Raw genomic sequence first — 17,500 nt, 5'->3', positions numbered from 1 at the left:
AATGGCTGCCGTTTTCCAAATCAAATTAATTAATTAATTGCGGGGTAGACGAACGATCTATAAACGTCACAGCTCCCCCTGTTAAGAAGGCATTCACTCCCTTTCGGGCGTGAAGTCTTGGCTTAAATAAATTGATCGTCTCGACTACCCAGTTCTCCTACTGCCAACTTGAAGTTTTTTTGAGCAGCGATACAGCTACTACAGTGGCCTCACCTAACTTACTAGGCAAAGATGCTAAGTGTACTAACTTAATGTAGTGATTGTAGTCTAGCCTAAGTAATAACTACGGGTTGTCTGTGACGAACAGTCTACTCTACCCCCTAGAATAAGGTTACTTGAAAATTCTACTTGCTACTAACCTAATTGCCTGGTACTAATCATTAGCTAACCTACTCAATACAGTTAAATGAAGACGCAATCATTCCAGAGTGTGGTACGCACAGCAGTAATGTGTCGCCGGAATTGTTACAATACATAATGAGAGGTAATGATGCATGGGGATGATGAGTGGTTAATTGACCAGGAGGGAAATGCAATGAGGGTAATTATATTTAAGTGAGGGTTAGTATTACAATGGCTAGGGGTTAGAGGGTTAGTGCTACTGGCAGAGATCAGGCTGGCTACCTTCTCTGGGTAGGTGCCAGGATCAATTCTGCAAATGAATGCGACACTGTACCTCGGGCACAGGTGTCAAGGAAGAGCATGTGGGCTCTTTTTGTTAATATGTTAATGATTGGTTACGTCCCTTCTTCTTCTTCTTCTTATTCCTCTAGGACCTGGCTATACCAGTCCTAGGAGTAGACGGAGGCACAGGACTCTAGGGGAAAGGCCAGAAACGCCGGCAGGAGCAGAGGCAGTTGGTAGCCTGAGGGATTTCAGGAGAACACCCTACTTCGGTATCTGCAGCAACCGTCGTAGAGGTGGAACCTACTGCAGGGGAGGCCCTCACTCCCGGCTGCTGCGACAGCCGTCGTAAGGGGAAAACTCCAGGCTGACTCCTGGTCGGGCAGTTCCTGGCTTTCCAGAGGAGGTGAGAATGTTAGGTCTGCCGGAGGTTCATCCTCGGGCGACAGTGGTGAGGGTGAAGAAGACGGAACTAGTGATTGGCCATGGGCTGTGGTAAGCTCCATGCCTGTTGGAGGGTCTCCTGTAGGAGGATCCTTGATAAGGTTAGGCGCCGGCGCTAGCTCGGGGCCAGGCGCAGAGGTCAAGTTCGGTGGTGGCTCGATGTCCAGGCTGGACGGAGTTGGCACTGCTCAGTGCTGCCAAGTGGTACTGGCAGAGAGTTGAGGTCGACTGGACCTGTGGCGGGTACCGGAGGTGCAATACCTCTCAGCGTGCCCTTGGTTATGGGAGACAGAGGGTCCTGTCTCTTTTGGAAGGCTAAGCCTTGTGGGACTTGGACAGTGTCCGCTGCACATAACTTGCTAGGGCACCTAGGCCAATTTGTGGAGTGCCCTATTACGTTACAGGTCTTGCAACGGAACTGTGAATGGTCAATCTCCCTCCTTGGTAACGGGGGAGACTGTTGGTGGATGTACTTCTAGAGGAAGTAGAATTCGGTGACTCCTTGCTTTGGAGTGAATTGACATGGGGTTAGGACCCCTAGGCTTTTTGAATTGTGAGGGAGACTTCATGTCTTGCCCTAGGAGGAGGTCGTAACCTCCTGGGATGTAGCTTGCAACTGCAAGAGTACATTCTTTGGAGAAGTGAGGTCTGGTGACCCTCAATTGGACGGTCGGAAGGATCAGTTTAATGTGATTGATGCCTTCAATAGTTATCAGTTGACGTCTGTCAATATTAGCCCCTCGGGGATTCGATCTTCCAGTATCAGGGAGATTTGAGCGCCAGAGTCGTCGTAGGCTCTGACGTGGCTTGGCGGATAATGGCTTTGGAGGGGTGCGACTGTTATAGGGCCCTTAGCTGGGGGTCCTAGTGAAGAAGGATTGGTGACGGCCATTGCGATGGCAGGAATATGGTGGTTTGCGCACCCTCCATAGTTGGCAGACATGTGACCCTTGCGGCCACAGTCTCGGCAGAACGTGTTCCAGAACCTCTTCCGTGGCACTGGATGATATGGCCGAGATGGCCCCACAGGTTGCGAATCTGCAGAGTCACCAAGGCTGGCAGTGTGCTCTGGCACAGGTGAAGAGTCCTCTCTGGCAGTGATGTGGACGTTGGGGAGGTTAAGGGAACCTCCGTTGAATCACCCTCGGAAGCAATTTCGGGGTTAACTGGTGGGCTTACGTCTTCCAAAAGGGAGGAGGTAGGCGGTAAAAAGGTAAAAACGCTGGCAGGATGCGGCAGGAATTTCTATCTCCGGCACTGGATCAGGACCAGGCTCACAAATAGAAAGGATGTCAGGCTGACCAGAGACGGCGGGACTAAGAGAGACAGGGGGTGCAGGGCTGGAAGCTGGCAGAGTGGCTTGAGCTAGGATACTCTCCTTACGGGCCTTCTCCCACGTGATGTCGAGTTCCTTCTCCTTAGAGCGAGCTCATGCTTCGCTCCTCTTCCTTTGCCTTTCCTTTTCTGCTTCTCTGGCTTGTCTCTGGTTTTCTCTTACTTTCTTTTCTTGCAGGCGTGCGGCAGCCTGCTGCGTCTTTATCCACTGGTCAAGTGCTGGTCCAGTGTAACCAGCCTCCTTGCCCAGAGTTATGAGGGCTCCGAGCTTCTCTAGCTCTCTGGCAAAGAAGTCGCGGGAAGCAGGGGAAGACATTTCCCTTAGGCTGCAGTAGAGGCTCGGATGAAAATGATAATAATGACCAGGAAGGGTAAATGGATGGAATGGGAGTGCCTACTGTGGAAAAGTGGCACTCACTTGGAAATGGGTTCTGCGACGTGGTAAGGAAAAAGTCTGAAAAGACTGGGTGCTCGGTGGCACTTTGTGAATGGCACCTTCTGATGAGGTGAAAAAATCGAACGCAGTGTGCGGCGTACGTCACACTTACGGGCGTTCCCAACTTGGGAGACGTTGGAATGGGCTACCTGTAGGTCCAATACAGGTGCACGGCACTTATGAGGAGGCGTTCCTTGGTTCAGTGATCCAAAATGGCGGATACTTTAATGAATGGGACGTTCCGTAAGGACGGACACGCAGGTATAGGGCTACCTGTACGTCTGTACAGGTGCGATGGCACTTCGGGAGGCGTTCCCTTGATTGGTCCGAAGGATCACTGACCCTTGTACATGGACACACTAGTTATTTGGGCGTTCCGTAAGGACGGAACACGCAGGTTTGACAGCACTTAGGGCTGGTATTGCGGCACCTTGGGAGGCGTTCCCTTGGAATGGGTCCGAAAGATCACTGATCCTCGTACATGGACACACTAAAGAATAGGGCGTCGTAGGACGGACACGCTGGTTTAATGGCTACCTGTACAGCCTGTACAGGTGCAATGGCATTTATGGAGGCGTTCCTTGGAGCACTGGTATCGTGCTGGTGTGTCCCGGACACTACATGCAGTATACTTAAATATACTGAAGTGAAATGGCACTGCTCATGGCAGAGTGTAATGGTGGAGGAGAGAAAGTAAAAGGTGGGAGTACTTCAGCAGCCAGTCGATGGACAGTGTCAAGAATTAGTGGCACTGTGAAATGGTAAGACCTGACGTGCACTGGTGGTGGCCAGTCCTAAACTGGTAACGACTTCCCTGTCTGGAAGTAATGAATTTGCGTGGCACACTGTGCGAATTGTGCTTGCGGTACACGCAAGTCTTTTGGGATAAAAAATGAACAAGACCACTCGGGCAACGACAGGTAATGGAAATTTTAGAAATGCTCAGGCCCTCGCTGAAGTACTCGGTAAATGAAATAAATAAATGTTTGCAAACTGCAATGGACACATGCGCGTACATATCACGCTGGTGTAAATTAGACACAAGAGACTGAAGAAGGTTTAACCTTCGGCATGCTATAATTAATGGTAAGATGTAGTACTCTTGGCTTCGTGAATACTGGGTTCTGGTTCTCTCTCTCTCTCTCTCTCTCTCTCTCTCTCTCTCTCTCTCTCTCTCTCTCTCTCTCTCGGACGAGGGGGGTGAAAAATGATATATGAATGAACTCCCTTATATTTGAATTGAACTACTAATGTTCGTTTAATATGACGCAACTTGCGTTAAATGATTTACTTACGTTAACGTGAAACGAAAGAATTGCTTTTGATAACGTTTTATGAAAAATGATAACGCGCTCGCGGTGAACGATGTTTACGTTAATGTTAGCGGCTTGTGCTTATGAAATGATTTGCGTTTCGATATGAATTTTACAAAGACGCGTTTTACGTTAACAATTCTTGTAATTTACTCTACTTTTAAGATTTACGTTAACTTTACGTAAGGACAAGTGAAAAATGACGGTAAGGATTTTAAAACTATGTTAGCAAACAATTGTAAATGAGGTTACGTTAAGTGAAATGAAATTTTCGCTCAGCGCGCGAGTGAGCGATGCGAGGTGAAACACGTGAGGCGAGAAGAGCGGGTTAGCACCACGGTGTGCTAGCATTGATGGCGAATCAGCTGATTCTCTGTAAATGCGAAGGCAATTTACAACCACAAAAAATTCTACTTTTCTTATTCAAGGCGAATTACGTTAATTTCTCTGGCAGGACGATAGATACTAGTACCGAGATTGATATTATTTACGTTAAAACTTTGAGACTTACGTTACTTTGCTTAAATGGTTTAAATAATTCTGAAAGAGATAAGAAACATGGCTGCCGCTGTGAGCGAAAACGAAGGCTGGTTGAGACCGCGCAGGCGCGCAGAGTGCTCTAAGCTGAATTCAAGCAGAGAGGTAAGCTTAACATTGGAATGAAAACTAAGTTAAAAATTGAATAAATCCTAACATATCACAGACAAAAGAATTGTACACATTCTTTTTTGCCGTAACTATTAGTAAAACACTCCTAACTAGCTAGTTCTTTTCGATACAGCAATAAACCCTGGCAAAGCATTCCTAGTCTGATCTGGTCCTTTCTGGCATCTATCTGCACGTGTTCGTGTGAGCTCCTACAACAACAATGCGATTTACAAAATAACCGAACTCGCTCGGCGCTCTGGCCGTTACAATAATAAGATTTCTACCTTCACATTTGTTTAAAACACTTTACAATAAAAATACTTAAACGTACCTTAATCTAACATAGGTTATAGAATAATCATATTAATGAATGGAATACCTTACCGTGAGTCAGTGTGCCGCTCTTTTTTCCCTGCAAGTGTGCTTGATTACGTTTTGTAAAATAATTTACAGTTTAACCGTTTTTACAACGGATAACCGAGATTTTTGATCAAAGCTTTTTTTTAAGCAAGCCTAGGTTCCAAATCCAGGCAAGATTCGCCAATTTTACGTATATAGCGGCCTTGAGAGAGGCTAGATACGTAAACGGAAGTAATTTAGGGATTTCAAGAGGGAATTGCTTTAACTTACCGTAAGCTGAAAGTTATATTAATTTCTTTAGAGGGAAGGTCGCCAGAAAGCTCGTTTACTTAACAACTATTTATTTACTAAAAGGCCGTGCTGGGCTGGAGAAAAGGTAAATGATGGCTCCGTTGAGCTGTTATACTGGTTTTCATACACTTGGGGTAATGCACACTTGCGGGCAGAGAGACGGCACGTGACTCATGGAATCTGGAAAAGAATCCCAGATTAAACAAGATAAAAGGAAAAATGACTTCTTGCTTTGATTAAGGCTGATTAATTCTCTAACATTGGGGAAGGTAAACTCGAATGGTTCACTGAGGTATGAACGAAAGCTTAGTCTTTAACAAGTCACAAAGGGGAGCACGTGGCCCGATGAGGACAAAGGGCTTTTGATGTAGAAGGGGTAAAAATGAGAATTGAAAATGAATTTAGCAAGAGTCGTATGGTAGTAAAAGGTGCTGGGTTGAAGTTTACACTTTCAGACGTACCTTTATGCAATATTCAGTGTATCCTTGTAGAAGAATGCGGTCTGACCTCTGTTCAGGTCTGGGGTTCGTGTCCACCAGTACGTCGTGGGTAGTGCCTAATTTTTTGGGAGGCTGGCAATTTGACCTCTGTCCGAGATCATGTCTCGCCAGCCGACTGAGGAAACAGAATTCAGTTGGTTGCTTGGGGGTTGGAGGTCAGCTTAACCCCCCACGATCAAGGCAAATCCTGGAAAACAAGCATACAGCCAGCAGAGGGGTCACAGGAAAGAGAGCTTAAGGTATAGGTCTAAGAAGTACCAATCTGCCTACACCCTTCCCTTTTGAGATACGTCCCTACAGCTGATAAAAGCACTTTTCCCCCAACTGGGGAACTTCCTATCTCTAGTATGGGGGTTTTGGGTTTCCCGCGTTTACTAAAAAATCAGCTGATATTCTAAAGAAATGGCTGCCGTTTTCCAAATCGAATTAATTAATTAATTGCGGGGTAGACGAACGATCTATAAACGTCACAATATATATATATATATATATATATATATATATAATATTATATATATATATATATATATATATATATATATATATATATATATATATATATATACTTATATATATATAACATATATATATATATACATATACACATATACACATATACACACATACATACACATACATATACAATATATATACATATGTTATATATATATATATATATATTATGTATATGTATGTGTATATATAGTGTGTTATATATGTGTGTATATGTGTATATATATATATGTATGTATATATATGTATATATATGTATATATGTATATACTTATATATATATATATATATGTTATATATATATTGTATATATGTATATATGTATATCTATATATATATATATTATATATATATATTATATGTAATATGGTATGTATGTATATCTGAATCATGAAAGTTAGGAACGTGATAAATCCATAAATAAAGATATACAGTGGACCCCCCGTATTCCCGTTCTCCAGATTCGCGGACTCACACATTCGCGGATTTCTCTGGGGAACGTTTCCCTGCTTTATTCGCGGAAAATTCGCGCATTCGCTGTATTTTTCTATGATAAATATCCACAAATTCCTGTTTTTTTTTTTTTTTTTTTATTAATTTCATCATAAAATGCACTTTTTGTGATAAAACTATTAAAAAAACCAAGTATGAAAATTTTTAGTGTTTTTTCGTGAGTTTTAACTAACAAAATAGGCTGTTTTTAGCATTTTCATAGGGGTTCAAACATTCGCAGGTTCTAACTATTCACGGGGGTGGTCTGGTACGCATCCCCCGCGAATACGGGGGGACCACTGTATGCCACGAAGGAAAAATAAACGAAGGAGGTCTGCAAGATCTTTCGACGTTAAAATTCCTTTACTGAGCAGAGACTGACATACATACAAGAAAAGACAATACAAGAAGATTTGTATAACTGACAGATAGGGATTATAAAGAGATTAGTACCTAGAATCCAAACACCTCTGGAAGAATAAAGAACCCTTCCTTCCCAAACAGCATAAACAATGGGTGCAATTAAAGGTTTTAAGACAATCATCTCAGATACACAATTTCAAGACAATTAAAGGATTATAGGTGACAGCTATTCAGAACTTGGTAAACAAAACCATATTCACAATACATGTCAGACATACATTACAACAAAATTAATAACTCTAAGGCAACTGATTTTTATTTAAGTCAGTACGTAATTATATCTTTGAGGTCATTCTTAAACATCTTACAGATACAAGGGTCTAAAGGAAAAAAGCCACGACTAATATTGAAATTACAATGAAAAGTAAGTTGTATTAAAGCAGATTCTAAAATATTTCGTGATAACATCTCTTGACCTTGCAATTACTGAACTATCAATCCAATTTATTCGGTTGTTGTTTTCACTTAAATGAATGAATAATGCATTAGATTTTTGCCCAGTTTTTACAGAATATTTATGCTGGCTTAGCCTTACTTCTAAGCCTTTGCTAGACTGTCTGAGATAAAATGAGGGACAATCCATACATGGAATATTATATATTATGTTGTTGCTTTCTCTGGGGCCATTTTTTATTAACATTCCTTTTAGTGTGTTATTATAGGAAAAAACAAGGTTAACATTAAAAGCTTTTAACAATGATTTAATGGTTTCAAATCCGTTAAAATGAGGCAAACTGAGAATGCTCTTAGAATTTTCTTTCTGTGTGTTACTTACAGTATAAAACTTTTTGTGGGCTTTATTATAACAAATGTCTAATATATGTGAAGGATAGCATAAATCTTTCCCTATTTTTCTTATGTATTCAATTTCTTGATCCAAATATTGTGGACTGACAATTCGCAATACTCGTAAAAACATGAGGAAAAAATTGATATTTTTATGTTAGGATGGTGGCCTGAGAAGAAATGAACATAAGTTAAGTTGTTAGTCGGTTTCCTATAAATACTGAATTTACATTGAAATGGTTCTCTATGTATCAAAACATCTAAGAAAGGGAGGCAATTGTCTTTTTCTAATTCTAGAGTAAACTTAATCGATGGTACCTGGTTATTTAATTTAGAGAGTAACCCATATCATTGCATCACATATGCTTTGTTTCTTGGTTGTTAGTGATGAAAAATGATAGCCTATCTTGCATCATTTAAGATATAGGCTTGTCATCTTCATATTTAGCACCTGGTTTCATTTGTACAGTAATACCTTGGGTTACGAATTTAATCCGTTTCCAGAACCTGCTTCGTAACCTAAAAAATTCGTAACCCAAATGGATTTTCCCATAAGAATGTTATAAAAAGCAAATAATGCGTTCCATCCGACCATGAATAACCATTTCAATTCATATTTTTCCATTTATTTTTGTTCACTAAGGTTGAAAAATTCGTGTAGGAATTACATAAAAATTATAAAATTGAAGAATGAAATTAAATATAAACACTAGATTTAATATGCATCACAGTAAAACCTGAACTTTACCTTTGGCGAGTGTGGCTGCTGGCTTGACGGAGACGGGAGGAGGTAGGGAAAGGTGAAGGAGGAGAAGGGGTTAGGGCTGGGGGTGGGGGGAAATCTCCCGCCAGTGAAACACTTCTGGAAGTGGACTTTCTGGTTCTTTCTCTAGAGAGCACCGTTCACTACGATCACTAATTTTACGCTTACGCAACACTATGTTGTCTTTCACAATTTTGAAAAAATATTTTCTATGAGCAAATTTTCTACATCGTCGAGAATATAAGGCCGTTATTTCGTCAATACTGTGACACCTTTTGATGCTTTACTGGCTTTAATTTCTTCATTTTTCTTCAAAATAGTGCAGATCGTTGATTGCGACCGCTTGAAGAATGCTGCAATGTCTTTCACGCACATCGCCTTTATCATGCATTTGGATAATTTCCTTCTTCATTTCGACTGTAATCATCTCCTTCTTTCTTATGCTTTCCTTCTTGCTGCTTGCCTTCGTCATCTTGGGAGCCATTGTCTTTAGTATTTGGGTAATAGTAATGTATACAAGCACTATTCACGGAAACACAACACTGCGCAAATCACTAAGCAAATTTGAGAGCGTATCACGGACAGATGCGTTCAATCTTACCGCCAGCGAGATATTGAAAGAGTTATGGTTTAAAAAGGGTCAAGGGATGCTAGGAGGAAGTCACGTGACCCTCGTTAAGTTTTGGCCGAAGAAAAAATGCATTTCGCCAGATCCCACGCTCATACAACCGATGTAAACAAAGCAGGGCATTAACGTTTTGGCCGAAAAAATGCCGTTTCGTCCAGATCCCACGCTCATTCCCGATGTAAACAACAAATCAGGCGGCCTCCCATGATGGAAATTCGCGCATTCGTATTCCAAGCGAAATTCGTATTCCAGAATGAGGGCGTCACTTCGTAAGTTTAAAAAATTCGTATACTAATCGGTTCGTAACCCAAAGTATTACTGTACATCAAAAAGGAAAACATTCTTGGTTATGTTTATGACAGTGTATTTTGTTTGTAGTTAGTAATTTTAAAGTTGTGCCAACAATGCATTTTTAATTTTGAAAGCTTTTCTTCAAGAATACATATTACCAGGAGTAGTTATATTGCAAATACTAAAATTATACTTAATTCCAGAGCCCTCCATGCACAAGTAAAGCCAGTTTTGGAACGTCTAAATGATGACCCAGATACAGATGTTAAATACTTTGCTGCAGAGGCAATGGAAGGTATGTCAAGGTTTGAACAGGTGATGGGTTTTCCCTATTTTTTCATTATGATGCAGTTTGTGTTACTACTGTTTTATGGAGTTAAGATTTGGTGGTAACAGATAAGATTGTTAGTTAAAACAAAATACAGGTATTGTTTGCTTTTCATTGCATATTACTTGCTTCAGAGTTGTGGTGGCATATCCTTTAGCTTCTCATTAACATTTACTGTTTTTTTTTAAAAAGAATTTGGGTTTTGAACATGTTTGCTCTTTCCGTTCATTTTAGGAGTTCTGTTGTGATTCTGTTGGGCAGTGTATGGTCACAGTTTCAAATTTGGCTCGCAGTTTTTAGTAGCATTTTATGTCATCAATATTCTTGTCCTGAAAGGAAAAAGGGAAAGTTATCCTGTGCAGATTTCATTGAATGAGGCTCCATGTATAGTCATATACAGAAACACTGGAAACTTCTCTAAATTTGAGGACTGTGTTACATGTATGGTACCTGAGTGGGTGTTACTTGAGGCATCTATTAAAAAAAATGAATGGTTGGAGTGCATTTTTCATAGTGGGGAAAAAGCTTGGATTTGTATGTGTGGGATTTATCTAATTTAGTTTGTGAGACTGCTTTCTAAAAGGTATTGATAGCGTAGTTTTGTAGTTGGTGTTAATGTGCATGGCTGTGAACAACAAACACCCCAAAAGTAATAATTTCTCTCTCTTGCTTTTTCAGAAAATGGTCTAATCTAAATGGCCTTGTATTTTCTAGCCTATGGCTAAGAAAAAGTTGCTGCTGTAGTATCTTCTGGTAAGATTTGAAGGAACTTCACATGTAGTGGAGTCTCATTCACAAAATTTTTGTAAATACACATAAGGAAAGAATTGGCTCTGCACAGAATTAGGATTCATTGATCAAACTGAACAAATACTTAAATAAAAGAAAGGATGAAATCATTCTTTCTGACTAGTGCCCCACAGAATCTGTTGAGCTATTACCTTCTGCTCTAGCTGGGGCATTCCCATAGAAGAAAAACATCAGGTTCTGTATGGTGTATGGGAATGTAATTGATAGGAAGTAAATATGGATAGTGTATATTTAGAATTTCTCTCCATACGTTGAAAAGGCAGAGATTTTAAGTAACCCGTAGAACATTCAAGCTAATGCAAGTTTTTTGAATGTGTGTGTGTGTGTGTTTGGTGGAATGAGGTGCCTGAGTCAATTTGCATATTAGAAACCCAAAGTGAAATTTACCCCTTGTATAATTTAGCATAGAAATACCATGATCCTGACATTAATTTTAATTAGATCATTCTCTTTGAGTGGTATTGTTGTTGTTGTTGTATTTTTTTTGTGTAACACCATTGTCTTGCTTTTTGTAGCCTTCAATCCCATTTCCTTTCTAAATCAAGTCTCTCTGCCTGTACCTCCATACACCTAGCAAGCTTTGTCATTTGTTTAACCACTCCTTGGCCCCCCTTTCCCCATTAGGTTATGTTGTAGAATACTTAAACGCCATTGGTCTTGGATACTGTAAGCTTTACAAACTGGGTTGGAAGAAAGACTGGTGCATCACGCGGTATCAGCTTCCACCTCATATATGCACTAGTTGCCAGATGCCACAGATTCCTTGCTTTACAAATTTTTATTGTTTTTAACCAGTTTCCAGCTGGCACTAGAAGATTATCCTATTGTTAAGATCGAAGGTTTGTTAACTATGAAAAATGCACATTAAAAATTTTTCATTTTAACAATCTTTGCATGTTTTCAGTCAAGGGGAAGGACTACAAATCACATTACAGGTAATGATTATTGAGGGAGGAATGTGAAAGTGAAATAGACATCAATAAACACAATTTAAAAAATTTAGGCACCAAACAATAGTAAAGCATATTGGGAATGTCATATCCCCCCTCCCGTCACATTTAATGTGGTGAGCTGTATAGTTAAAGATATTGGAAAAAATCAAATGATTATTTGTATTTTTTAAGGTCAGTTGTTCAAAAATTGTGCGTATCCCTTGATTTACTGCTTTCAGGACGAGTCTTGTTTGTAACTTGTAATTGTTGTAAATTAATGGTTTTCTCTTTTATTCAGATAAACTATATAGGTATAAATTTCCACATGTGCACAGTGTTCCAAGCCTTAACGGGATGCTCCCCACCCTCTCACCCCACCCCATCCCATAGTGCCAGATCATTCATTCTTTCAATGTAAACGAAGCCTGTGCACAGTGTTTTAATGTTGAAATGTTTGTAAATAATATCCTTATATTTTATACCCTAAATTATCTAATTGGTTCTTTTATGAAACAAACCTTTGGTCTTAACATCAGGATAATCTTCTAGCGCTAGCTGGAAATCCAGTAAGATTAAAAGAAAATCTTAAGTGTAATCAAGGAACTATTGGCATCTATGCTTGATCACAGGTATGTGGGAGCTCCCACACTGCCTTGGGCTTCCCGTGAGCCCATCAGTTACACCCTTACCGCCTTTATGAGAGAACGTACGTGATTATTCTTTATCTTTTAAAGCTGGTTTAGTTTGCCCATTTTTTTCTTTTCAATCTTTTCTCTGGGTGTGCTCAGTGTGTGATCTTGATCTTGTAGGTTTGTATAAGTTGTGAGAGATCATGGAATGTTTTGCCTCACCAACGAAGTTTTATTCGGGATCCCGCAAGAAACAGGAAAGGCCTGGGGTGAGTGGGTTTCCTTCTTAAGAGATTTTTAACATTTGTGTGTACGGATCCTCACCCAACATGCGTTATGTGCAGAGAAAACATATGTATGGAGAAAGGAGACACCACCATCTTTGGATGACCAAGCATCTTCAGCATCTTTTGTTCTGACTATGTATCATGCTCTTCCATATGTTTCGTCTCATGTATTTGATGCTTCTCATGCCCCTTAGGGTTCTTCTAATGGTTCGTTGTTGGAGGCATCAGGAGGGTTTTGGGTGGTTTTGTACCTAATGTTCCTTCCTTCCTTCCTTGTGGGGAGAAGGGGAACATCACCATCTTTGTCATATGTTTGAACCCCTGAGATGCACAGGATGGAGGGGATATGGATAGCGGTAGTCCTTTCGGGTACCAACCTTGGATGGGTTGTTGTCTCATTATGTGATATCACACTTCCCTCTGGGTTATATGTCTATGGGTGTCCCTCCTCCCCCTGGTCTGCAGTTTTTCGGAGCGAACGCTACAACAGCTCTAGCGGTGCATACGATTCCAACATCACAGTATTTGGGAATTAACTTTGCAGCCCCCTGTAGGGATATCTAGGGTAATGCATCACTTTGTGGACAGGCGGACACTTTCCCAAAAAATAACATTAGCTCTTCCAGTATCCTGAATTAGACTCCGGTCATAACCCAATCAGTATGGAAACAACAGATAGAGACCTCTACTTTCCTCTCGAAGTAAGTGTTTTCTTTCAAGTCACAAAATAATGCCATAGTTTCCAGTTAAACACAAGTTAATGAAAGTCTAGCAACACGCAGTGCAAACTTACCTCCAAGAATATTTCAAAATTTTACTTATAACACCTTACGTGTTGAAGATTAACGCCATCTCGGTGTTTGTGGAGTCACTTGTGTCCATAAACTTTCCATTTCCTGGGACACTTTATTCACAACAATCTTTAACAACGAGGTGTATAGGGTTCGGGTGGGAAAACATGTCGATTGTTCGGGAAGAGGAAGAAGAGTGCAGTAGATAACATTTAAATAATTAGTTAAAGACCAGAATAAGGTTATGAATTGCATATATTTATTACGTATTCATGATCATTTATTTGAAAATATTCATTGTTGTTCCTGACACAAATTATATCGGTTTTGCTGTGATATCGTTACTGTGTTGCCAATTGTTTTTTGTGTTTGCCCTCCAAACTTGGGATAAGACTTACAAAAAATAGTGGAAATAAGTGAATTTAGCATATCTATATATGTACGTATATATATATATATATATGTATATATCATATATCCATATATATGTATAAATAATATATATATATATATATATCCATATATAATATATATATCTATATACTGTACGCATATAAAATATATATAATTGTATAATATATATAATATAATACGTATATATATCTATATATCGATATTATATATATTAATATATATATATAATATATATATAATATAATATGATATATATATATATATATGTGTGTGTGTGTGTGTGTGTGTGTGTGTATGTATAAATATACATAAAAGAGCAATTTTATCATTATTGCATTACTATGACATCTAGAATTCATGGAAACAGTTTGTAAAGGCACCAGCATTGGCAACGAATGAGTCATCCCTAGCACACATTAAAGATTACATTTGTTTCAGCCATACAATTATTAAAAATTATAAAAAAGTTATTTCAGCCATACTATTATAAAAAAAAATTTAAGTCAAAATAGTAATATAGACTTTAATAAATGAAAAGAGCTAGCAAAAAAGTTCATATTTTGTTGTCATAAACAATTCACTAACCTGTTGTCTGATCGACTCATGGATTCCGGCAGCCAGATGTACAAAATTATTCCTGCCGAGAACAAACCCATGTATTTTAAGTTTAATTTGGAGTGAATTAAGAATGAAATGTGTAAAATTACAATCAAATAAGCACTGTGGAGTTTAATTTGTGATGGCATTTCAGGTCAAAACATGATTGCGGGAATAAGACTTCTCATACTTTCACTAATGCCTATAGGCAACAAAGTGTTGTTTTATTGTGCTGATACAACTGCAATATTGAGAAAAAACAATAAATGTTACAGATACGCAAGTTATTGTTCAAATGAGCGCTGGGAAGGACTTGTCCGCTAGTGTTTGCGTGGTGTCCGAGAGACTGTACCAAACTATATTGGATTAAAAAACTCCATTGAAAATATATATTATGGAGACCTCACATTCTTATTTTAGTTCATATGGCGGTTTCATATATCTCATTTTGTTGATGAAACTACAATCTTTTGAATGGTATGCTTAAATATTGAATTGTATTTTTGTTTCATCGATTGAATATATATTGAAAAGTGGCTCATTAGTTCATGCAAGTGCCTGCAGAGAGATGCATTACCCTGTGCATTGTCTTTCATCAAGTGTGGTGATGTCACACCCTGCTGGCATCTCAGTGGCGTGGTTGGTATGGTGTTGCATGCCACCGCGGTGGCCGTGAGTTCCATTTTCAGCCATTCCATTGACGAGTGAGAGATGTGTATTTCTGGTGATAGAAGTTCAGTCTCAACGTGGTTTGGAAGTCACGTAAAGCCGTTGGTCCTGTTGCTGAATAACCACTGGTTCCATGCAATGTAAAAACACCATAACAAACAAACAAACAAACCTGGTCCACATACCACACAAACAAGCAATCACATCATCAAGCCCCATAAAACTCTGTACCAATGTACAAGCACATGGCACGCATAAATGAAAATCTCTTCACCAAACGGGAGAGCAAGGCAATGACACCCAAAAGTGAGCACAGCGGAGGACACATTGGATGAGGTAGGCCATCTCGTTTCACAAGATTCTAAGGCCTACTTTAGGATTTTGTTTTTTCATGTTAGTCACTGACAGCAGGAACATGCATTTTAGGAGAAATTCCATTTATAAAAGTGCAAGTTCATATATGTGAAGGAACAGTGAAGATAATCAAGCGTTGTACAACAGAAATAATCATGTACTTTCTGTACGTAATACGTATACTGTACAGTGTTAGACTGTCCTTTATTCCACACAATGTTGAACTGTAGAACGAACAGTCTCCTCGAGGATGTTTGTGCAATTTGAGCCTCAAAAGTTAAAATGCAACTTATTACTACCCTAAAAAAATTCTCCATGTATTTTAATAATTTTCTTCCATTTTTGTCTATTTATATAGTAATTTGTTGATTTATTTTTTCTTTTTCTAATAATTATGAAGCCATTGTCGTCATGGATTAAACCAGCTTTATGTTGATATGGGCGCTTGCTCCTAGAGCACGGCACAAAAATCAGCCCCAGTGAAATAAATAGTATATGTAATATTGGAATTCCTCCAGAATAAGAAATTCTTTCTCCTATAATTATCAAATAATCGAACCACACATTTGTTAGCTTACAGGATGCAAAGATTTTCTTTATACAACTTACTGATAGTTCCAGGTCTACATCAGGTGTAGGGTTTGCTGCCACATCCAATAAAACATCTGTTCTCCTTACGTAACTGCTTTTATTGTAAAAAGCTTGTGTCCGGTAAATTGAGCAGTTATGGTTATCTAAAAATGCCATGGGGAAAATTTTTCATTTCCACTGACTAGAAGTTTTGTAGAAATTCTACAGAACTAATTTCCTGTAAGTTCTCAAGTGCAACAACTTAAGTTTTCCTTGTGCATCTAATAAGAAGAAATATAATTTTTAAATTTTTGGGAGCCCTACTCACATGTCTATGATGCATGAAACTGAAGATACTGTATTATAAAGTAGCCAATTACCTGTACTTTGATTAAAAGTAGCCGTTCCTGTCTGATTATATTGCATACAAAAAAATCAAGTAATTGTTTAAGACATCATATGAAATAGTGAAAATAACAAAATAAAATAAACCAGTTGTTGGTTGCTACCAAACAGGTTATTTTTTAGAAAAAAATATTTTGTTAAAATTTTATTGTCTCCAATTTGGCATCTCATTTAATCCATGAGTAGTTGATAGATAGATCTCATGACAGAATCCCAGTATGAAAAGTATTTATTTTATGAGAATGTCCAAACTTGTACCACCAGCAAGATGCCAGTTTTAGAAACATAACAGTTGCAGAAATTTTCTTGATGTACTCATATTTAACCTGTCTGATCACAAGTGTACCTTCACTACTTCATGTATGTGTAATCCAGCTCTTTTGCCAATTTTGTACTTATTTCAACCTTCCAAGGTCAAAGTAATTTGAAAATTTACAGGTCATGGCATTTTTTGTTGATCTCTTCATCTGTTGGCACACTGCCGCTGTCATTCTTTAAAACACATGAGATCATTGCTTGTTTTACGTTATTTATTTATGATTTACTCTTCATTTAACCTCTGTTATGGCTCCATGTGTAAGTGTATCCTGTGCTGTGAAAATCATTTGGTGGTGTGTTTGGGTGGGTGGGTGGCTTTTCAAAACTGCAGTGCAGAATGCTGGGCTATATGCATCTGCACAGACTACAATTAAACTAATTACTGATGTAGAGTTTTTACAGTAAAATATGTTAGAGAAGACCATAACTCACTTATCCAAATAAAAGAGGAATTGAAAAAGAATTATGAAAATCATCATAATTATTTTGTTTTATGTTTTCATAACATATACGCAAAGCCTTTTTTTAGACCTCACTCATCTTTACAAA

At 38.8% G+C, this 17,500-nt stretch overlaps 1 protein-coding gene across 1 annotated transcript in view; it reads left to right on the top strand.

The window, feature by feature from the left end:
• The window catches only part of LOC135226988 (serine/threonine-protein phosphatase 2A 65 kDa regulatory subunit A alpha isoform-like), a 200,773-nt gene that overhangs the window by 168,586 nt on the left and 14,687 nt on the right, over positions 1-17,500 (top strand). The window contains exons 11-12 of the mRNA XM_064266702.1: positions 10,051-10,142; positions 10,854-10,928. Coding sequence (XP_064122772.1) covers positions 10,051-10,142; positions 10,854-10,870 — 109 coding nt within the window. The 3' untranslated portion in view covers positions 10,871-10,928. The remainder of the gene's footprint in view (positions 1-10,050; positions 10,143-10,853; positions 10,929-17,500) is intronic.

The sequence above is a fragment of the Macrobrachium nipponense genome, chromosome 15 (genome assembly GCF_015104395.2).
Source record: "Macrobrachium nipponense isolate FS-2020 chromosome 15, ASM1510439v2, whole genome shotgun sequence".
NCBI lineage: Eukaryota > Metazoa > Arthropoda > Malacostraca > Decapoda > Palaemonidae > Macrobrachium > Macrobrachium nipponense.
Note: the sequence above shows the minus strand (reverse complement) of the source record. Positions and strands in the feature narration are given on the sequence as shown.